The sequence below is a fragment of the Cryptomeria japonica genome, chromosome 4 (genome assembly GCF_030272615.1).
Source record: "Cryptomeria japonica chromosome 4, Sugi_1.0, whole genome shotgun sequence".
Lineage (NCBI taxonomy): Eukaryota > Viridiplantae > Streptophyta > Pinopsida > Cupressales > Cupressaceae > Cryptomeria > Cryptomeria japonica.
This window is the reverse complement of record NC_081408.1, coordinates 142,619,933-142,641,051: the sequence shown is the minus strand read 5'-3', so window position 1 is coordinate 142,641,051 and position 21,119 is coordinate 142,619,933. Positions and strand designations below refer to the sequence as shown.

General features: G+C 29.7%; 1 protein-coding gene across 1 annotated transcript; it reads right to left on the bottom strand.

Annotated features, from left to right (window-relative positions):
- Positions 1-6,865: 6,865 nt before the first annotated feature.
- LOC131074084 (WUSCHEL-related homeobox 9-like) lies at positions 6,866-10,434 on the bottom strand. The gene is made up of 6 exons (XM_059218932.1): positions 10,096-10,434; positions 9,099-9,797; positions 8,371-8,805; positions 7,643-8,077; positions 7,147-7,349; positions 6,866-7,041 (listed from the first exon to the last, which is right to left on the bottom strand). Exons 1-6 carry the CDS (start codon positions 10,214-10,216, stop codon positions 7,030-7,032), a joined length of 1,905 nt encoding a protein of 634 aa, XP_059074915.1. The 5' UTR covers positions 10,217-10,434; the 3' UTR covers positions 6,866-7,029.
- Between the last annotated feature and the right edge of the window lie 10,685 nt (positions 10,435-21,119).

The following is a 21,119-nucleotide window of genomic DNA, read 5'->3' as shown; positions in this document are numbered from 1 at the left end:
TAAAGTGAGGTGTGGTCAAAAGGTTCACCCCTTGATTCTCATAATGGAGACAAAGGTTGGAATCCACAAAGGTCACTCTAGTGTTTAACGCTATCCTAGATAGACATCTTAATAATTTTTTTATGGGTAATTTATAACAAGATGATTGTTTCAAAAACCCATATAATCGATTCATAACTCAAATAAGATATAATTATCATAACAAAAAAACTATAAAGAAAATAAGATAACTAATAGCATATCAATTCATAAAAAAAATCTTCAACCATTTTAGTGATTTTCAAAATCTTAGCTTCAATATCTCTTGGTGTTTTCTCATGATGTAGTAAATATTGTTTATATTATCAATATTTCAAAAATCTTTAGATTTTATAGAAATGATTTTATTTAATAATATCTCTAACCTTTTGACATAAATGAAGACATTTATTTGATTTTGATGTATTTTGTATAATGCTTTAATTTGATAGTGCTAATAGAAATCTACATAAGGCCCAATGATAAATAGTATATTATTTGATGAATGTGATTTGAAACATTAATAGAAAATGTACACAATTAAATAAAACAGAATCATACTATTATCTAATTCATTTATATCTATTGAATTGATCTACATAAAATTCACTTATAACATACATTATGCTACTTGTATACCTTCATATATATTTAGGGATGGTGAGCATATTTTTTATTTGCTATATAATAATTTTTTATATTATAGTATTTAAAAAGGCTAATTAAATAGAGTTATAAATTAAAAACTAAAATAAGATAATAATCCAACTACTATGGGATGTTTTCATATATTAAAAATAAATAGGTAGTTTGGACATATTTAAAATTTTGAAATGTTTGCTAAATTTGTATTCTAATTTATAATTTATTGGTATATACTAAAAATAGATATAAGCTTTTACAAATTTTTTTTGTTAAATACAATACAAGATAGGTTTACAATGACTTTTAAGTGAAAATAATCTATTGAATGTTTTCATATATATTAAACTTATTTTCTAAGTGATAATTTATTGAAATGGATTAATATTAAGCATAAATTTGTATATTTTCTATTGCTAAATCCAATAAATGTTTTTAAACTTATTTTATAAGTGATAATTTATTGAAATAGATTAATATTAAGCATAAATTTGTACATTTTCTATTGTTAAATTCAATAAATGTTTTTTAAGAAAAGAATATGAATATATTTGACATAAAATAATATTTTATCTATATTACTTATTCATCTACTAGAATATTTTATGAAATCAAAACTTTATCTTATATAATTAGTAGATAGACTATTTAGTGTGGGCATTGCCCATCAAAATTAAATATTTCTCATTCTTAAAAGAAAATTAGATCAATTTTTCATGCCAAAAAAGAATTCCAATCAATTTCTCACACTTGAACAAAAAAACTATAAATGCAAAAGAATGTTTCTAAAAAATAATAATAAATGACAATCCAAATTTCTATTTTGAAAAAATCATTTTAAAACTGCTATTAAATACAAAAAGTTTCTATCTTTTAATTAGAACAATCTAGATAAAAAATCTTTCTTTTTCCATCAACCCTTTGTTTCTCTTCCAAGAAAAAGTTTCTATATAACATTAATGTATTTTTCATAATGTATTTTTCTATCACATTTCAATAGAAGCAAATTCAGTTTCAACACACAGGCAAATTGGGCATCGCACAAAACGAATCAACATCAGTTTTTTTTCATAAGGTATATATGTGACTTCTGCAACTAAGGATCTTTCAAACTATTTTGAAATAGTTCGTTCTCATTTTTTTTTTCCCTTAAAAATGTGATTGTTTTTTACCATTGCAACATGAAATGGGTTGGATGAATTTAAGTCTAACAAAAGATGAACTTCATAATAAGTTTCTATTGAATTTTATTCAAATGTTTCATATTCTATTTAATTTAATGGATGATATCTGTATAATGTTTTAATGATTAAAATTACCTATGTTTGCTATTGCTTGCAAATATATATATATAGTTTTGAAGTTTCATCGAACTGAAATTTTGAATAGAATATTTGGACAACAAACTGAGACCTTTAAATCTACTTGTTACAATTTTTCGTTTCACATCATGCAAAGACATCACATAAGAAAAAATAAATAAAAGGATGATTTATTCATTAGTATTCTATTACTTCTATTCATAAATTTCTCAGAGAAAAAGGTATTCTATTAACTTCTATTCACAAAATTTTGTGTAAGAAGATTGTTTTTTCTAAATTATTCACATACATTGGAGATTTGATTTGCTTTTTGTTTTTTAAATCTATTTTACTTTTATAGATCAATTTTAATTTTTTCCGTGTTAATGTATTGTAATTACTTAAAATAAATCAATATTATGTAAAAGTATCAATATAGTAACAAAATGATTCTCTCCAAAAAATCTTGATAAGATTTTTCTTTCTATAATGAAATTAAATATGTTTCTATATTTTAAATAAATTAAATAAAGTTATATTATATTTCTATATTTGAATTTGGTTTTTTTTATGTTTCTATATTTAGATTATAGTAAAATATATCATTCTCAATACATTATATCTAAATTATAAAAAAAATAACTAAATCTATTTATACATCACTTATACAAATAAACTGAAGTGATAAGATTTAGAAATATAATAAAATAATGATAATATAATACTAATATAAAAACAAATTTAGGTTAGGATAAATATCAATATTCTATATTTTTATACATCCATATGATATAATAAAAAAATATGAATATATGATAGACTTTCTAAAGTCTATTGAAATAACTATGTTTATAAATATGAATATCATATAAGAACAAATTTGTAAAATAAGGCTTCTTTGTGGTACCTATCATTGCTTATGTTTAATGAAACATGGATTTACAAGAAAAAAGCTAAGGCTTTATGAAAAATTGCTTATGTTTAATAAAACATGGATTTACAAGAAAAAGATAAGGCTTTATGAAACAACCAAGATAACCCCCTTTCTCTCTCTCGCCCCTCCTCCCCATAATTGTAAAGATTCAAATACTACCATTTTCCTATAACAGATTGAGCATGTCATTTCAGTGGTATAAATATGAATATCATTGTATGAGATTCCAGATTTGATTGTGTGAGATTTTTCACATAAAAAAATCTCACACAATCAAATCCAGAAGCTCATATAGGTATAAATATGATTTTATTGCAATTAAAAAAATTGAGTGACAGATTGCACTATACTCAGAAGTTTTCAATATTTTAAAAAAGCTTAAGTTGATCTTTGTCATATCAAAAAACTAGGATAACCCCCCTTCCCAGAATATTTGAATACTATCACTTTCCTATGATAGACAATACCATTTTAGTGGTATAAATAAGGTTTCATTGCAACTAAAAAAGGGATAACCCCACCTCCCATAGAATATTTGAATAGTATCATTTTCCTATGATAGATTGAGCATGTCATTTAAGTGGTATAAATATGGTTTCATTGCAATTAAAAAAACTGAGTGACAGATTGCACTATACTCAAAATTTTTCAATATGTAAATAGTGCTTAAGCTCATCTTTGTAATATGAGAAAACTAGGATAACTCCCCTTCGCTTGAATATTCAAATACTATCATTGTCCTATGATAGATTGAGCATGCGATTTCACTGGTATAAATATTGTTTCATTGCAATTAAAAAGCTAAGTAACAGATTGCACTATACTCAGAAGTTTACAATATGTAAATAGTGCTTAAGTGCATCTATATAATATGAGAAAACTAGGATAACTCCCCTTCGCCCAAATATTCAAATACTATCATTTTCCTATGATAGATTGAGCATGCAATATCACTGGTATAAATATGGTTTCATTGCAATTAAAAAACTAAGTAATAGATTGTACTATTCTCAGAAGTTTCCAATATGCAAATAGAGCTTAAGCTCATCTTTATAATATGAGAAAACTAGGATAACACCCCTTCCCCTAGAATATTCGAATACAATCATTTTCCTATGATAGATTGAGCATGCCATTTCAATAGTATAAATATGGTTTCATTGCAATTAAAAAAACTAAGTAGCAGATTGCACTATACTCAGAAGTTTTCAATATGTAAATAGAGATTAAGCTCATCTTTGTAATATGCGAAAACTAGGATAACCCCCCTTCTCCCAGAATATTTGAATACTATCATTTTCCTATGATAGATTGAGCATGTCATTTCAGTGGTATAAATATGGTTTCATTGCAATTCAAAAAACTAAGTAGCAGATTGCACTTTACTCAAAAGTTTTCAATATGTAAATATAGCTTAAGCTCATCTTTGTAATATGAGAAAACTAGAATAACCCCCCTTCCCCTAGAATATTCGAATACTATCATTTTCCTATGATAGATTGAGCATATGCCATTTAAGTGATACAAATATGGTTTGCTTGCAATTAAAAAATTGAGTAGCAGATTGCACTATACTTAGAAGTTTTCAATATGTAAATAAATATTAAGCTCATCTTTTTAATATCAGAAAACTAGGATAACCCCCCTTTCCCTAGAATATTCAAATGCTATCATTTTCTTATGATAAACATGTCATTTCAGTGGTATAAATATGGTTTCATTGCAATTTAAAAAACTGAGTGATAGATTGCAATATACTCAGAAGTTTTCAATATGTAAATAGTGCATAAGCTCATCTTTGTAATATGAGAACTAGGATAACTCCCCTTCCCCCGAATATTCGAATACTATCATTTTCCTATGATAGATTGAGCATGCCATTTCACTAGTATAAATATGGTTTCATTGCAATTAAAAAACCGAGTAACAGATTGCACTGTACTCAGAAGTTTCCAATATGTAAATAGTGCTTAAGCTCATCTTTATAATATGAGAAAATTAGGATAACTCCCCTTCCCCCAAATATTCAAATACTATCATTTTCATATGATAGATTGACCATGGCATATCATTGGTATAAATATGGTTTCATTGCAATCAAAAACCTGAGTAACAGATTGCACTATACTCAGAAGTTTCCAATATGTAAATAGAGCTTAAGCTCATCTTTATAATATGAGAAAACTAGGATGACTCCCCTTCCCCTAGAATATTCGAATACTATCATTTTCCTATGATAGATTGAGCATGCCATTTCAGTAGTATAAATATGGTTTCATTGCAATTAAAAAAACTAAGTAGGAGATTGCACTATACTCAGAAGTTTTCAATATGTAAATAGAGCTTAAGCTCATCTTTGTAATATGAGAAAACTAGGATAATCACCATCCCCTAGAATATTTGAATACTATCATTTTCCTATGATAGATTGAGCATGCCATTTCAGTGGCATAAATATGGTTTCATTGCAATTAAAAAAAATGAGTAGTAGATTGCACTTTACTCAGAAGTTTTCAATATGTAAATATAGCTTAAGCTCATCTTTGTAATATGAGAAAACTAGGATAACCCCCCTTCCCCTAGAATATTCGAATACTATCATTTTCCTATGATAGATTGAGCATATGCCATTTCAGTGATATAAATATGGTTTCATTGCAATTTTAAACACTGAGTAGCAGATTGCACTATACTCAGAAGTTTTCAATATGTAAATAAAGATTAAGCTCATGTTTGTAATATGAGAAAACTACGATAACCCCCCTTGCCCTAGAATATTCGAATACTCTCATTTTCCTATGATAGATTAGGCATGCGATTTCAGTGGTATAAAGATGGTTTCATTGCAATTAAAAAAATTGAGTAGTAGATTGCACTATACTCAAAAGTTTTCAATATGTAAATAAAGCTTAAGCTCATCTTTGTAATATGAGAAAACTAGGATAACCCCCCTTGCCCCAGAATATTCGAATACTATCATTTTCCTATGATAGATTTAGCATGCGATTTCAGTGTATAAATATGATTTCATTGCAATTGAAAAAATGAGTGGCGGATTGCACTATACTCAAAGAAGTTTTCAATATATTAATAGAGCTTAAGCTGATCTGTGTAATATAAATTACAATTGGCATAACCATTGCACCTTCTATTGATGCAAGTGCTAGTCTAATAATTGTATGTAATTATTATGAATATAATCAGCAATTCAACAAAAATAGAATTGCAGACAAATAGATATATTGTAGCTATAAAATTAGGTAGCTAGAGGGAATGTGTAATGATACTATATTGAGAGGTTTTATACAAGAAAATTTAGATGTAAAAAAAAACTAGGAACATAATTATACATCTTAAGGAGAAGATGATATAGTATAGGTTGGTTGAGAAAATCTCTTCTGAATGTTTAAGTTGGTTGCATATATGCATTTCACATTATACCAAAGGTTTAAAAGAATGTGATTTCCTTTTGTTATGAAAATTTCTAGAATGCATGTTTAAGCATGTTCATCCCTCTCGTTCAGGGATTTCCTATCCTTCATGTTCTCATGCTTCAACAAGTAGCATAAACTTAATCAAAGTAATTGTCCAGGTTGGTTTGGGGTTCTTTGTCTAATGGAAACCCTAGACAATTCGATGCAATGTTCTAAGCTTGCTTGTTCAATGTTGTCTTTTCAAATTTCATTTCCCTTTGTTATTATACTTATCGACCATCACCATGCAATGCATATATCCCATTAATGATGAAAACAATGAACTGTTCTTCCATTGTAGTGTTGAAACAAACAACTGGAAATAAACCATGTTCCAATCTTGAAACAATGACACAATGTCTTCTATATAGAATAAAAAATAAACCAATAGTATACTGCTTATTACAATGTGCAATTACTCATTAGATATATGTGGTTATGCTAAAGAATCAAAACACCACATACTAGGAATCTATAAGTCAGCCCAAGTTCAGGCTGCCATTGTCTATTAAAAGACTGATAATAAGGCTCTAATGCGCTATATAATCACCATAATACTAAGTTGACCATGATAAACTTTCTAAGCACTGTATATATAACTGGAATAATATATGTCTGCCATAGACAAGAGAACACTATTCTAGGGAGCCGATCGACCAATTCATATTTGCATCTGCAAAAAAATATAAAAACAATTTATATGTGGCCTGATCTATGTTTCATCTGTTTTTACCAGTATTTAAGTAGAAATAGATGAGAGAAAGGGCTGCAAACATACCAAGTAATACATAGCTCCTTGTTGCAGGGCTTGCAAAGTGAATCCCTGTTCATCCATTATTACTGGTTGGCCGTAGTAATGAAACAGAACAGCATTTGGACCGAAGAGGGCCTTCACATTGATAGGACCCATTGGAACATCGATTGGAATATCATTGATAAAAACGGTGAATGAAGAAGCATTCGAGCTGCTCACTCTCGATTCTGCGCACAATAGATAAATAAGTCTAACGAACAGTTCTGCAAACTTGGAGATTGAGAAAACAATAATAAAAAAAATGAGAATACAGTTATCATGCATATATATTTATTTAACTTTTCTGATCACAGTGCACGATAAGATATATAATTCTTTCTAATAACGGATCGACAAGGATTGGAAAAATATACGATGGTTTTCCCAAGATTTGGTTTTGAAATCATCCATGTCAAACCCATTAAAAATGTTTAACTATAGATCTCATTTCTTGAATCTGCATAAGAAAATCTTTGCATACCGGCACCTGAATGAATAATAGTGCTGTCGTTCAGAGGTGGTGATAAGAGATTTTGGTGCGGTTTAAAGGTCTCAGCTCCTGCATGGTGATCCACATATGGAGGATAAGCTTGTCCTTCATTGTGTAGAAATGAAGAATAGGTCTGTTGATTCTGAGGTATATTGGACATTCCATGAATATTGCCAGTACATGATGTACCTTCATTCCACATTTGTGCTACTTCCATGTTGAGGTATTGCGCAGTATTAATTCCCTCAGTCTGCTGATAACCCAAGTACTGCATTGGAAATGAGGCAGAACAAGGCAGCAGAGAGGAAGGCAGTTCTCCAATGAAAGAGTTTGTATTGTTGTTGATAGGACCCATTGGAACATCGATTGGAATATCATTGATAAAAACGGTGAATGAAGAAGCATTCGAGCTGCTCACTCTCGATTCTGCGCACAATAGATAAATAAGTCTAACGAACAGTTCTGCAAACTTGGAGATTGAGAAAACAATAATAAAAAAAATGAGAATACAGTTATCATGCATATATATTTATTTAACTTTTCTGATCACAGTGCACGATAAGATATATAATTCTTTCTAATAACGGATCGACAAGGATTGGAAAAATATACGATGGTTTTCCCAAGATTTGGTTTTGAAATCATCCATGTCAAACCCATTAAAAATGTTTAACTATAGATCTCATTTCTTGAATCTGCATAAGAAAATCTTTGCATACCGGCACCTGAATGAATAATAGTGCTGTCATTCAGAGGTGGTGATAAGAGATTTTGGTGCGGTTTAAAGGTCTCAGCTCCTGCATGGTGATCCACATATGGAGGATAAGCTTGTCCTTCATTGTGTAGAAATGAAGAATAGGTCTGTTGATTCTGAGGTATGTTGGACATTCCATGAATATTGCCAGTACATGATGTACCTTCATTCCACATTTGTGCTACTTCCATGTTGAGGTATTGCGCAGTATTAATTCCCTCAGTCTGCTGATAACCCAAGTACTGCATTGGAAATGAGGCAGAACAAGGCAGCAGAGAGGAAGGCAGTTCTCCAATGAAAGAGTTTGTATTGTTGTTGATAGGACCCATTGGAACATTGATTGGAATATCATTGATAAAAACGGTGAATGAAGAAGCATTCGAGCTGCTCACTCTCGATTCTGCGCACAATAGATAAATAAGTCTAACGAACAGTTCTGCAAACTTGGAGATTGAGAAAACAATAATAAAAAAACTGAGAATACAGTTATCATGCATATATATTTATTTAACTTTTCTGATCACAGTGCACGATAAGATATATAATTCTTTCTAATAACGGATCGACAAGGATTGGAAAAATATACGATGGTTTTCCCAAGATTTCGTTTTGAAATCATCCATGTCAAACCCATTAAAAATGTTTAACTATAGATCTCATTTCTTGAATCTGCATAAGAAAATCTTTGCATACCGGCGCCTGAATGAATAATAGTGCTGTCATTCAGAGGCGGTGATAAGAGATTTTGGTGGGGTTTAAAGGTCTCAGCTGCTGCATGGTGATCCACATATGGAGGATAAGCTTGTCCTTCATTGTATAGAAATGAAGAATAGGTCTGTTGATTCTGAGGTATATTGGACATTCCATGAATATTGCCAGTACATGATGTACCTTCATTCCACATTTGTGCTACTTCCATGTTGAGGTATTGCGCGGTATTAATTCCCTCAGTCTGCTGATAACCCAAGTACTGCATTGGAAATGAGGCAGAACAAGGCAGCAGAGAGGAAGGCAGTTCTCCAATGAAAGAGCTTGTATTGTTATTGGGAAGGGTAACACCATATTGGTCAAAACAGCTTTGCCCAGTGGCAGAGGATTTAGAGGATTTTTCAGCAGAAGCCTGAAGATGGCGTTGTTTTTGCTTGGTTCGGGATTTTCTGTTGTGAAACCAGTAGGAAACACTGGCATCTCCCACTTGGCCATATACTTCAAGTTGCATCCTGATCTTCTGTATCTCTTCTCTCGGAGGATTCACCATACCAGAATTGAATATGCTCTCCAGAATTCGAATCTGTTCTGGCTTAGGATTCCATCTGAGTTTTGGGTCTGGGTTCCTCTCTTTCTCCTTCTCCTTCTCCCTCTCTCTCTCTTCCTCCCGTGACGATGTTCCTGCTTCAAAATTCGTTAATCAAAAACATACCATTCAGGATACATATTCTAAAAATTCCATCTTTGAAGTCACTAGCTGGATTCGATTGTGTATTTTTGTCATTAAGGTTTCGGATCGGATCATCTTCATGATAAAAAAGATGTAGAGTTGTAAGTTGATGAAAAACATACACAATCGAATTCAAAAGCAGCTAAACGATACACTAAGATTGTTAAAATCTGATAAAATTAATCACATTTTTGAAAAAAAAAAGAAGGGAGACAGAAGAGAACAGAAAGGAAGAGAAGAACGGTTTCTTACCTTCATTAGAGGACAAGTTTGGGCCGGAGATGTTTGAAGAGGTGGTCATTTGATGCCATTGATGTTGAGAAGTTGAGGGCTTCGATTTGAAGAGATTTGGCCAATGCCTGTTGGATGTCATCCTGACTAAACCTGAACCCAGCTCTGAACAGATACAATTTATCCACGTTTCTTTGCCTGACACTGCAAACACGCACACTGATGGAGATGAACTCCCAGTGCTGAGAATACCAAGCTTCTTCTACTCTGCTCTGCTGCTCTGCTACCACAATTTATTGACAATGAAAACCCTAGACAAAGCCCATTAATACGCCATAAAGGGCAAAACTAAAGGGAAAAACCCACTAAGAAGCTCAGAGAGAGAAGCAGAAAATATCTCACATGGGCAAGGGTACAAAGGAATTAATGAATCCGTGTGAAAGATCCAGGTGTGTAGTTGGGGAATGCATTTAATATTTAAAATGGAGCTTTTTGAAAGTCAAAAGAGAAGTAGACGGGTGGCAGCATACGAAGAGAATTTGTAAATGCTAAGGTCGCAGCCGCAGGGAAGACGAATGGGAGGGCGGCCAACTTTCCTAATATTTCGCATCTGACAGGGGGTAAAGAAAGAAGGGCCACTGCCATTCAGTGTGTTACGAGGGAATGTTAAGCGATAGGCTTAGCTTACTCAGGACAGGGGCTGTTCGGTGCGATTCCGACATTCAATTTTTCCTCTGTCGGGAAGAGGAATTCCATACAAAATGGGCATTTTCAGCGTAGGGTTTAAGAAAAATTACATAAAAAAAGGTCATTTTTAGTTTAGGGTTTAAGAGGAACTACGTACAAAATGGACTTTTTGAGTGAAGGGTTTTCCATTTCCAGCTTCTTCTTCTTCTTGGAGACTCCAATTTGGACAGCTCACCACCCTCCTGATATGTAACATTTATGTGGGGGCCACTACGCGTATTTCCAACCCTGATAAATGAATCTTAAATAATTAACCAGGTTTTTGTGACCCTTTTCTTTAAGTCGTTTTTGTTTGCGTGTGCACGACGAAAACAGCCAAGCTAAGCTGGAATGTCCAAGATTCCCCCGTTAACATTTCTCTTTTTTATCAAAACAGAAACACTTTCCTTATCAAGATAAAGATCAACGATCATATCTATCTTGCCATGTTCATAAGAAGTAATAGTCAACATCATCTAGGGTGGACAACGAGAAAAGTGCATGCACTTTTACCACCTTTATATGCATGTACCTTTTATGTGACTTTATTACATGTCATTAATGAATGACTAATATCTATTTTGGTTTATCTATGTAGGATTTTTATATGTAAGATTTTATATGCGTTATTTTATACAGGTACACGAATCTAGAGTTTTAGACTAAAATCTTTTCAATAGAAAGTCGTGATTGATGGGTTTCTATATTGTCAAAGTTCTTCAAGACAGAATCACAACCTTATCTTTATGGATTAGTTGTACATGTGATTGTTTATTTTGATTTATTGAGAACACTTATTGGTGCAATCTTATCAAAAGAAATAGAAAATTAAAGAGTTATTCCTATTAGATATTTAATCTCTAACCAATCCTAAGTTCTAATTTTTAAAAGTTGGTTGTGATGTCTTGACCTAGTTAACATTCACATCCATCCAATTTGTAGATAAGCTTTCTAGTTCATCTCATTTTCATTTATGATTTCTATTTAAATCAAATTCAATGTCTCATATAATATCTTATTAAAAAAATTAAGTATTAGTGTAACTAATTGTTTTTAATTAAAGTAAGCTAGAAAGGGCTCAACCCATTACAAAACTAAAAAAACCAACTAAATAACATGTTGTTGAAGGAGAAATTAGTAAGATTACTAAAAAAAATAAAACCAAAACACAACATAACCAAGCTCAACTAAACAAAATGAATTGAAACAAGCTATGGGAGATTAGAGTTGGGACTCAAGAGTAGCCCAAATAGGACAATTTGAGTTTTTTAGGTTGACAAGAATTGACTCCTTCTTGTCGTGAACAATAGTCCAAGAAGAAACATTAATATCTCAAAATTCAAAAGGAATAGTGTCGAAAGAGCCATCAAAGGCAACAAATGAGTTTGACAAGCGGGCTGCCAAGCCTAAAAGGGTAACCTAATAGTCTAGAGATAGAGAGTTAGGAACCATGGACAAGATGGGACCAGAATTTGAAATAGCGCCAAAAGGTGCCAAAGGACCAACAACACCATGAAGGTGTTCAATTAATTGTTGTATCATTCATTTTGGCATAAAATAATTGTAGACATTCTTTCATTTCTCTACCATTCAGTAAATATATAACCTTCCACCACTTAGAGTTCAACACTAGGTGTACACATTGTTGATTCTTTTTATCTAATTTTTTGAATTTATTTACTACTTTAAATCTAAAACTTTACGCATCCCTCTTTATCCTCATACATGATGGATAAAAAATGATGATGATATGGAAAGATCACCCCTTTTATGAATATCAATACACTATCTTGTCCTTTTTCAATTTTCCATACAAGAGACATATATTAAACACCCTAATAATTTCGAACCCTAGAGTTAGTTTTCTTCATTTTATATTGGCTTGCTTTTACTCTATTTTGACACTTTTCTAAATCTTTGCATTTTTCATAGGTCATATTTATTGCCCTAATATGTGATTTTAATGATGGCGAATCTCCCCCATCATGAGTATCATTTATATTTTATGGATTGTTGAATATTTTCTAATATGGATTAATTCAATGTTATAAATATGTCTCCTTACAAATTTATTGATCAAATAAAATGTAGTTTGTCATGTAATGGTAGATTAGATATCTATTGATTCAATATTTGTATTCTTATATTTTATCTATTGATCACAATATTATTGCATGCATTCATAACTTGCTATCATACTAATTATTTCTATTGTTAGTTAGAATATGTAGTTATACATTATGGATATATAATAGAGCTCTATAATAGTTCTAGATGATTGATAATATTCAATTGGATTGATTTTATTCTTATTAGAGATCCACAATTGAAAATTGTATCTTTTACATTGTTCAAGATCTTAGTTTGGAAAGATGATGGTGTGTACTTGAGAGTAAATGTAGATGAGAATAATTGTAATTAGCGAGGTTTAGTTGAGGAAAACATATTTTATGTTAGGCCACTTTTATCTTTAGACCCCCTAATGTACACATCAAACTTAGTAATTATTATTCAACACCTAAATTGGTTCTAGGTGCCATTTAATTTATTTTCACTACTTGTTTACTTTTACTTCCCATGTGATATTCACGTATATTTATACAATCATTTATTTTTCATAGTAGACCTAATAATTGATTAAATAAATTATGATATGCAATTATTTAATATACTCAAATTACATTAATCAGATGTAACTTATAATATGGATTTCGATTTTGATGATGTAATTTAATTAAATATTATATTAGATGATTGAATTAGAGCTTAACTATGATATTGGGTGAAGTGACAATAATGAGATTTGAATATAATGATATTTGAAAAGTTATTTAAAGTTAAATGTGTATAGTAAAATAATGTGTGAATACGAAATTTGGTTGATTAATTCATTTTTATTTATTGAGATGTATATTTGTAATTTTTCAACTATTTCATTTTTATTATAATTTAAATTTTAACCATGATTTTGATGTTTTACATGTTAGTGGAATGATCTTGTATAAGTGATTTTTTCAAAATAGTGTTTTATGTGAAAAATATTTTAATGAATTTATGCAATCAATTTAGTGTGTTATGAAGGTTATTTGGCTATATACTATCATGTAATAGATTTAACTTGCATATTAAGTATACATGATTATAAGATTTTCCAATAAGAAAATAAATGAGTTATAGCTAATTCATGTCTTACTCCAAACTATGGAGAAATGAGCTAATTTATTACATATTAACTCATGACACCTATTAGGGTTTATCGAGTGTGGCTAAGACCCCTTTTGTTCAGATTGAGTTGGTAAATTTTTATGCCTACCATATAGTTGATTGGTTTATGCCTTTCATTGGTCATTAAATTATTTAATCTTAGAGCTCATTCTACCTTGGAACTTATAGATTTCCATTTTGATGAAAAAACAAAATTAAAGTTATATACAAACTTCATCCTATGGAGAAGAAATATTTAGAGCGTTATATTTTTTAAAGTAAAGAAAATTTGGAAAACATAATGTTTAATATTTTTATATTAGAAAGAGAATGTGAATTTGTATGTTTTAGTATTTCAATTTTTTTAGCAAAAAATTGACAATAATAAGTTTCAATTTTTGGATATCTTTATTTTTGTTTAAAATTATCAATATAGAAAAAAAAATTATTTAATTCTAGAGGGGTTCTATCTTAAAAGAATTTAATTGAAGTGGGTTAAATAAAAATTTCTTGAATATAATCACTTAGGATTAAATCAGATTCCTAATAGAATCTCCTCCAAACCTATCAAAGTACTAAATAAACATTTTTTTTGAAAAATCAAATAAATATTTAGAAATGTTATGTTTTAAATGTATAGCCTTTACTATTAAATTTATAAAATTTATAATATATGTTATGTTTTATTTATTCTTATGTATTTGTTAAATTTTATAAGTACTTATTTCCATTATAGGAAGACAATAATCTCTATTTAAGGCATTAGAAAAAATGACAAGCTTCACTAAGTAAAAATATTTAAAAAATATTAGAGTTCAGATGTATGTCTTTCTCTCAATATAAAATAATAATTTTAATATATATGCTCAAGGAAATGTGCTACACCATAATATAGGTCTAAATTTTTTTGTTAGTAATAATTTAAATATTCATAGTTTATAAAATATTACTAAAAGATATTTTCATAATAGAAATTGAAGTAATAATATAATTTCAATAGATCATCAAAAATAGTGAAAGTTGCGTGACATGGATTAATGCCACTCTATAAAAAAATATTAAAAAATTCATTAAAAAAGAATAATATTGATCATTTGAAATAATTTTGATGAATTTTTTTTCCAAATAACAACTATTGTAAGATCACCTTAAATGTAATTAAAATAAAAAATATTTTTGAATGCAAGAACCATTATCTTTTCATTGAAAATGAATTAAAATGTTTGCACTGTAGATCAAGTTTGAGAAATTCTTTATGAAATTAAGATATATAGTTGTATACACATAAATCTGGCTTGAATAATTAATTTGATGTAGAGGTTATTTAAACATTCCTCTATTATACAGTTGAATTCCCCAATTTAATTATATATTTATTTTCCCAAAATTACTCTAAAATCCTATTTATTCCATCCCACTTGCATTTTCTTACAAATCCATATCTTCATCCCCTTTTCCACCTCATCAGACACATCAGCATGTGACAAGTCAGAATAGCTATTTTGCAAATTAAATTGGTCAAATATCCTCACATCACATGGGTACTTGCACCATACATCTAGGTGCTTGGATCTACACCATAGGTAACTAGACCTTCCTTGCTCCATACATCTTAGGTACTTCAATCTTACATTTGGGTACTTTGACCTTTCTTGCTCCACGCTTATTTACTATAAGTTGCTTCTTGAGCCCATATTTAGCAATAAATATGATCAATCCATCTCAACCTCCATCTACTTGGCCTTACCTCATAAATGATCTTTGCATCCTCACCATCCAATTTGGTAGATTGAATCTCAACCCTTGATTCCTTGCCATCTCACTCTTGGCCTTGGAAATTCTATAAATAGAGTCATTCCCAACATGTAAATATCTCTCTTATCTCTTATTTTTTCATCATAGTAATGCTCATTTTCATCTATCTTATGCATCAATTTATCTTATCTTATCTTATTTAGCATGCTTTTTATCTTAAGATCTTGTTTATATCGTGCTTATATCTTCATCTTTGCTCCATATTAGCTTGTATATCTTGCATTTATCTCTCATTTACATTAAATTGCACATCATTTAGTAATCTCATTCTCTAGTGTGTCATCTAATTGAATCTTGTGCACAATCTAAGAGCACTAATCTTTTAGATTCAATAGAACCTTGGAGATAGAGGACAATGGGATGCCCTTGAGAGATTTTTTGTATATTTATGTTTATATGCTTTGATTGAATCTCATGAACTAATATCTCATTGGTACACTTAAGCTAACTCCCTTTTCTTGTGTACAATAACTAGTTTCCTGATACTATGTGCATTAAAATGAGCTTATTATGTCTTCATACGTTTAGTGTCGCAGTTAAAAGATTGCATTGGTGAAGTGACCACCAAGGTTCAAAGCCCTGTTGGGCCACTATGCTCATAGGTCTTGTATCTTCACTAGTCCGTTGTGCTCACAAGTTTGAACAAGTGAAGTGTGGGGATGAGGTCCCCCGTTTGTGGTCTCACTGGTTCATAACTCTAGATCAAAAGTGTTTCATGTGGAAGCGGAGAGCGTGTCATGCCAACATCACCGGTCACGTTAAAAAGTTTACCAAACATTATTTAGAAAAAAAATGAAAATGAACATACTATATAAAAAAGGAATATATGAATCCATTGACTCATGCTAGAGAAAGTCACCAAATTTAATTCAATATCTTAGAAATGAGAATCAAGATCTACATCCAATAGGTATGTAGTAAAAATATTGCAATGAGAACTCTTAAAATGACCCTATTTGATTAAGAAATATATATTGGTAGTTTTATTAAATATGTAACTTTACAAACTTATTATTATACTTATTTTTATCTAAAATGTCATTTTCATATAATATTTTTAATTCACTAATTTTTCTTCATGTTGGATATTAACCACTTAATTAATCAAGTTAAGTAATAGTTGTGTATGAAAGCTTACAAGAGTACATGTGCATTTTGGATAGCATGAAGAAAACCTTTATATCTATAGGCATGTTTTTTTCAATGCATTTCATGTTTAAATAGTGAGTTATAGTTTTAAAGATATTTTTTCCAATATGATGCTCAGCAACATTATAAGATATAAGCTACATATTGAAGGTTTGAAATGATATTTATGGAGAAATTATGTAGAGAGGTCTAAGTATTTGATTAGTTTTCAATATTTTTTAATAATTAAATGGGTTGACACAATATGTTCCATCTATGAGGAGACATTCATAATCTTCATCAGTTAGTTTTTATTGTGTGTGGTGTATTAAAATTATAAATTATATTGATTACATAGAATAAATTTTAAAATACAAATGAAACTAATAATAAATAAACTAATATAAGTACTTGGCTAATACTAAATTTTAATAATCAATAAAATTGATGAAAATAAATACTAAATTACATAGAAATAAATAAAATCTCAAGTTACAACATAATTTTGAAAAATAAGAATAAATTAAAGTAGAACTATACATGCTAGCACACTGGAGACATTTTTAAGAGAAAACATTAAATTTATATAATCTAGTTTCAACTATCAATTTTTTATTTAAAAAAATTAAAATAGGAAAAAACTGAAAAGATAATGATTTAAAATGGTAAGAAAAGAATATTGTTAGAATGTTGAATATAAGGCTAGTAGAATTTTGATAGAGATAAACAAGAATAAAAACTGTAAAGTAACTCAAATGTTAAATACTAGCTTAGGGAATTGGTTGTAGTAGTGAAGAGGAATAAATGGAGTGTAGGCAATGAGCTATGATAATGCACTTGAGGAGACTTACTATATAGAACAACTACAATTAAGGAGGGATAAAGTACTAACTACTTTCTTCAAATTGAAGGATGAAGAAGGATGAGTGGAGTTACAAAATCTTCCCTCAAATCAATTTCAAAGTATCAATAAATAAAGGGTTCACGACAAAAATAATGTAAAAAATTAAATAATGAACAAACCCTTTGCTCAAGGAAGCAATGCAATTTCAAAAGAGTGTTGTTTTACTAATTATTAAAATTGGGTTCAATTATTGGTTTTAGGGTGATTATTTTAAACTCTCACTATAATTGTAAAATTATTGTTTATTTTGCTCATAAACAAGTAAGACGAGATCAAACATCTCTCCATTCTTTTCAAGGTGCTTCCTTGAATCTCATTATGACTAGGTTTGAATAGCTCGATGTAGGTAATTGATGTAATCAGTTATTTAGTTATTTTATATAGTTAAATAATTTTTTTTTTAAATTAGTTATAGGATATATATTTATATAGGAATTTATATTGTATGTATGTATGTATGTATGTATGTATGTATGTATGTATGTATGTATGTATGTATGTATGTATGTATGCATGTATGTATATATGTATGCATACATATATACATACATATATTATACTTCTATAATAAAGATATGGGTAATTTAATTAGTGAAAAAATTAGAATAATTTATTTTATCTATGAACCCATTAGCTCATACACTAAATATATAGGGAACGAAATAGGCTAAAACTAAAAATTATTTACCAAGATAATTAATATTGAAACCATGGTATTATGTAAACACCCGACGCACATGGTATACAATCATAAAAAAATAGTAAAATTATAATGACTTCACATAGATGTCCCCTGAACACCCTTAATGAGTCCTTAGATAGGAAAAATCATTGTTAAGACATCATAACTTTAAACAACTCACATCTCTAAATCTAGTACCCTAATTTGAAGTCCACTAACTTGTCTGGGTCCCAATTATCATCCAAATAATTCATTTTTCTCTCTAGAGCCTAAGTAATATATTTTTCCTTCATTTTTTTTAAGAAAAAATGATGATAATAATATTAGTTATGCTTCATGCCCAAGTTCATGAATCCATATGACAATGAATGCCAATATTTTTAAGGAGTATTAATTAAAATTACTTTTCAATTATCATTGAAATCTCTTTAAATTTCTTATGCCTATTTGAAATACATAAAATATAAAGAGTTTTGCAAGATAAATGGCACCTTAATCCTAAGTCATACAAGTTGTACATTATTGAATCTAATATAAAACCTTTAGATCACAAATAAAAATTATTACAGATACCATACAATTTTACCATGAAAAATTTGGTCTCAAAAGAGTGTTTTAAAATATATTTACCCTATTGCACTTTGTGTTTTTGATAACATGGAGATATATTATCTGATTCTCTATTGTGACATTTTTATTACTCTATTGTTTTCTCTTAGCCCTTTCTCTTTAGAGTAGTTTTCTTGATATTAATGAGACCCCTTTCAAAAACCCCTTATACTACCGCTCATAAAATAAAAATAAAATTTTTGGTGTAACCATTTAGGGTAAATGGGATTCCAAATATTGAGGTAACAATATGGATCATAATGAAGAGACCTTTATAACTATCACTTTGTCTCACCTCATAAGAGAGAGAAAATAATTTTTGAGGTTGCAGAGAGAAATCCTAGGCTAATAGGAGGAGGTTCTACATTAAAAAACTTAAAAGGCTCAGAATTGATTTATGGTGGTCTTTTATTTTTTGTTATATAAACTAATAGTAAGGCTTCTAAGAAATAAAAATATTTGATAGTAGGGCTAACAAAAAAAATGTGCATTGTAAAACTAAAAGTATTTGATAGTGAAATGTAATTCAATGATTGTGATTAATGCAATATTCAAGGAAAAGAGCTGAAGTTGGATGTTAAAATTATATTTTTAGAAGGCCTTAAGTCTAATAGATTTGTTTGATACAATTCTTTTTTCTCATTACAAAAGATATTTTGATATAGTGGTGTAATTAATTTAGTTAATGGAGTATAATAATAATTATTAATAACTGTTTATGGTCACCACTCAAATATGTGATGTAATTTAGATTCAAACGTGTCGTTTAAGACTCCTTAGGTAAAGGATGGTTTTTGCGGTTAGGGATTTTATTTATTAGAAGTGACATTTTTTAGGATCTAGCAGAGGTATTGGGATGCATTTAATATAAGTTGGGTAAGAGTTGTGTAGACAAAGTTCTTTGAAAATGATTGATAATGAGTTTAGTTAGATATTTTTTTCAAATCAAAGGGCCATGAAGTGAGATGTTGACATGTTACTAATCATATGATGTACCATTTCCTATATTTTGTGGTGGTATTTTTATTAGTTAAATCTTTGGAAATAATCCTTAAGCCATGATTGTGAAATTAATGTAGCAATTAGTAGCCATCATTATAAAGGAGTTAGTCTCCTATGGAGTACTCACCTTGTAGTTATGCTTAGGTAGCTTGGGTATGAATAGTTGTTGCATGATCCTATCATGTCAAGTAGTAAGGTGATAGCCTAAACTTGAGGTAATAAAGGTGGCTAGTGGACCCATTTTATGCATATGCAAAAGGTAGGATTTGTAGGGAACTAGTATAATTTGTGTTACCTTCACTAGTAGATATGGAAAATCTATCATTGGATCATTTAAAATAGGTTGTACTATCATAGAAAGGTAACTCAAACTATCATCTGGAACTATTTTTTTTGCATGTCAAGAGCTATCCATGCTAGGGCTTGTCAAATTCTTCTTGGGTGAGTTTGAACTACAAGATACTCAATGCTTCAACGTGGTTATCAAATAGGTTTTAATTGAAAATTTAATATTGTGTCTCTCCAATGCAAAGGTCCATTCGTATCATTCTAGAATATTTTTTCATTAGATCTCAAGAATGGTTATTGTAGGTATGAATAAAGAGGTTAGACCAAAGGTGCAATTGTTGCTCTATGTTATCCCCTTCATAGTGAGAGGATTTAGTATAGATGATCTAAGTAGATGAAATTGGTTTCTACAAAAGTAGTGTGGAGATGTTAGAAAAATGTTATCCAATTTTCGCATTCATCACTTCTGTGATGATTTGGAGGTGGGTAGTGATTACCTAGTCAAGTGCTTTTTTGTTGTTCTTCTATACATATATCTTGACATTGAAGAGAAATTTGATGATGTAACAATATGGTGTATGTTAATAGGTTATCAAAGGAGTTTGTTTGGAAATGAAAATGTTACTTGGATGGAGGAGATGGTGGGATCTAGCCAAGATCCAAATAGTAGAAAAGAGTGTTAGGGTG

What these genes read in the sequence shown, in the direction of transcription:
- LOC131074084 (XM_059218932.1), bottom strand. Translation starts at nt 10,216, where the DNA reads ATGACATCCAACAGGCATTGGCCAAATCTCTTCAAATCGAAGCCCTCA. An exon ending in AAACTTGTCCTCTAATGAAG is followed by an intron (nt 9,798 to 10,095) that starts GTAAGAAACCGT and finishes CGAATTTTGAAG; the next exon opens with CAGGAACATCGTCACGGGAG. An exon ending in TATTATTCATTCAGGCGCCG is followed by an intron (nt 8,806 to 9,098) that starts GTATGCAAAGAT and finishes TATTGTGCGCAG; the next exon opens with AATCGAGAGTGAGCAGCTCG.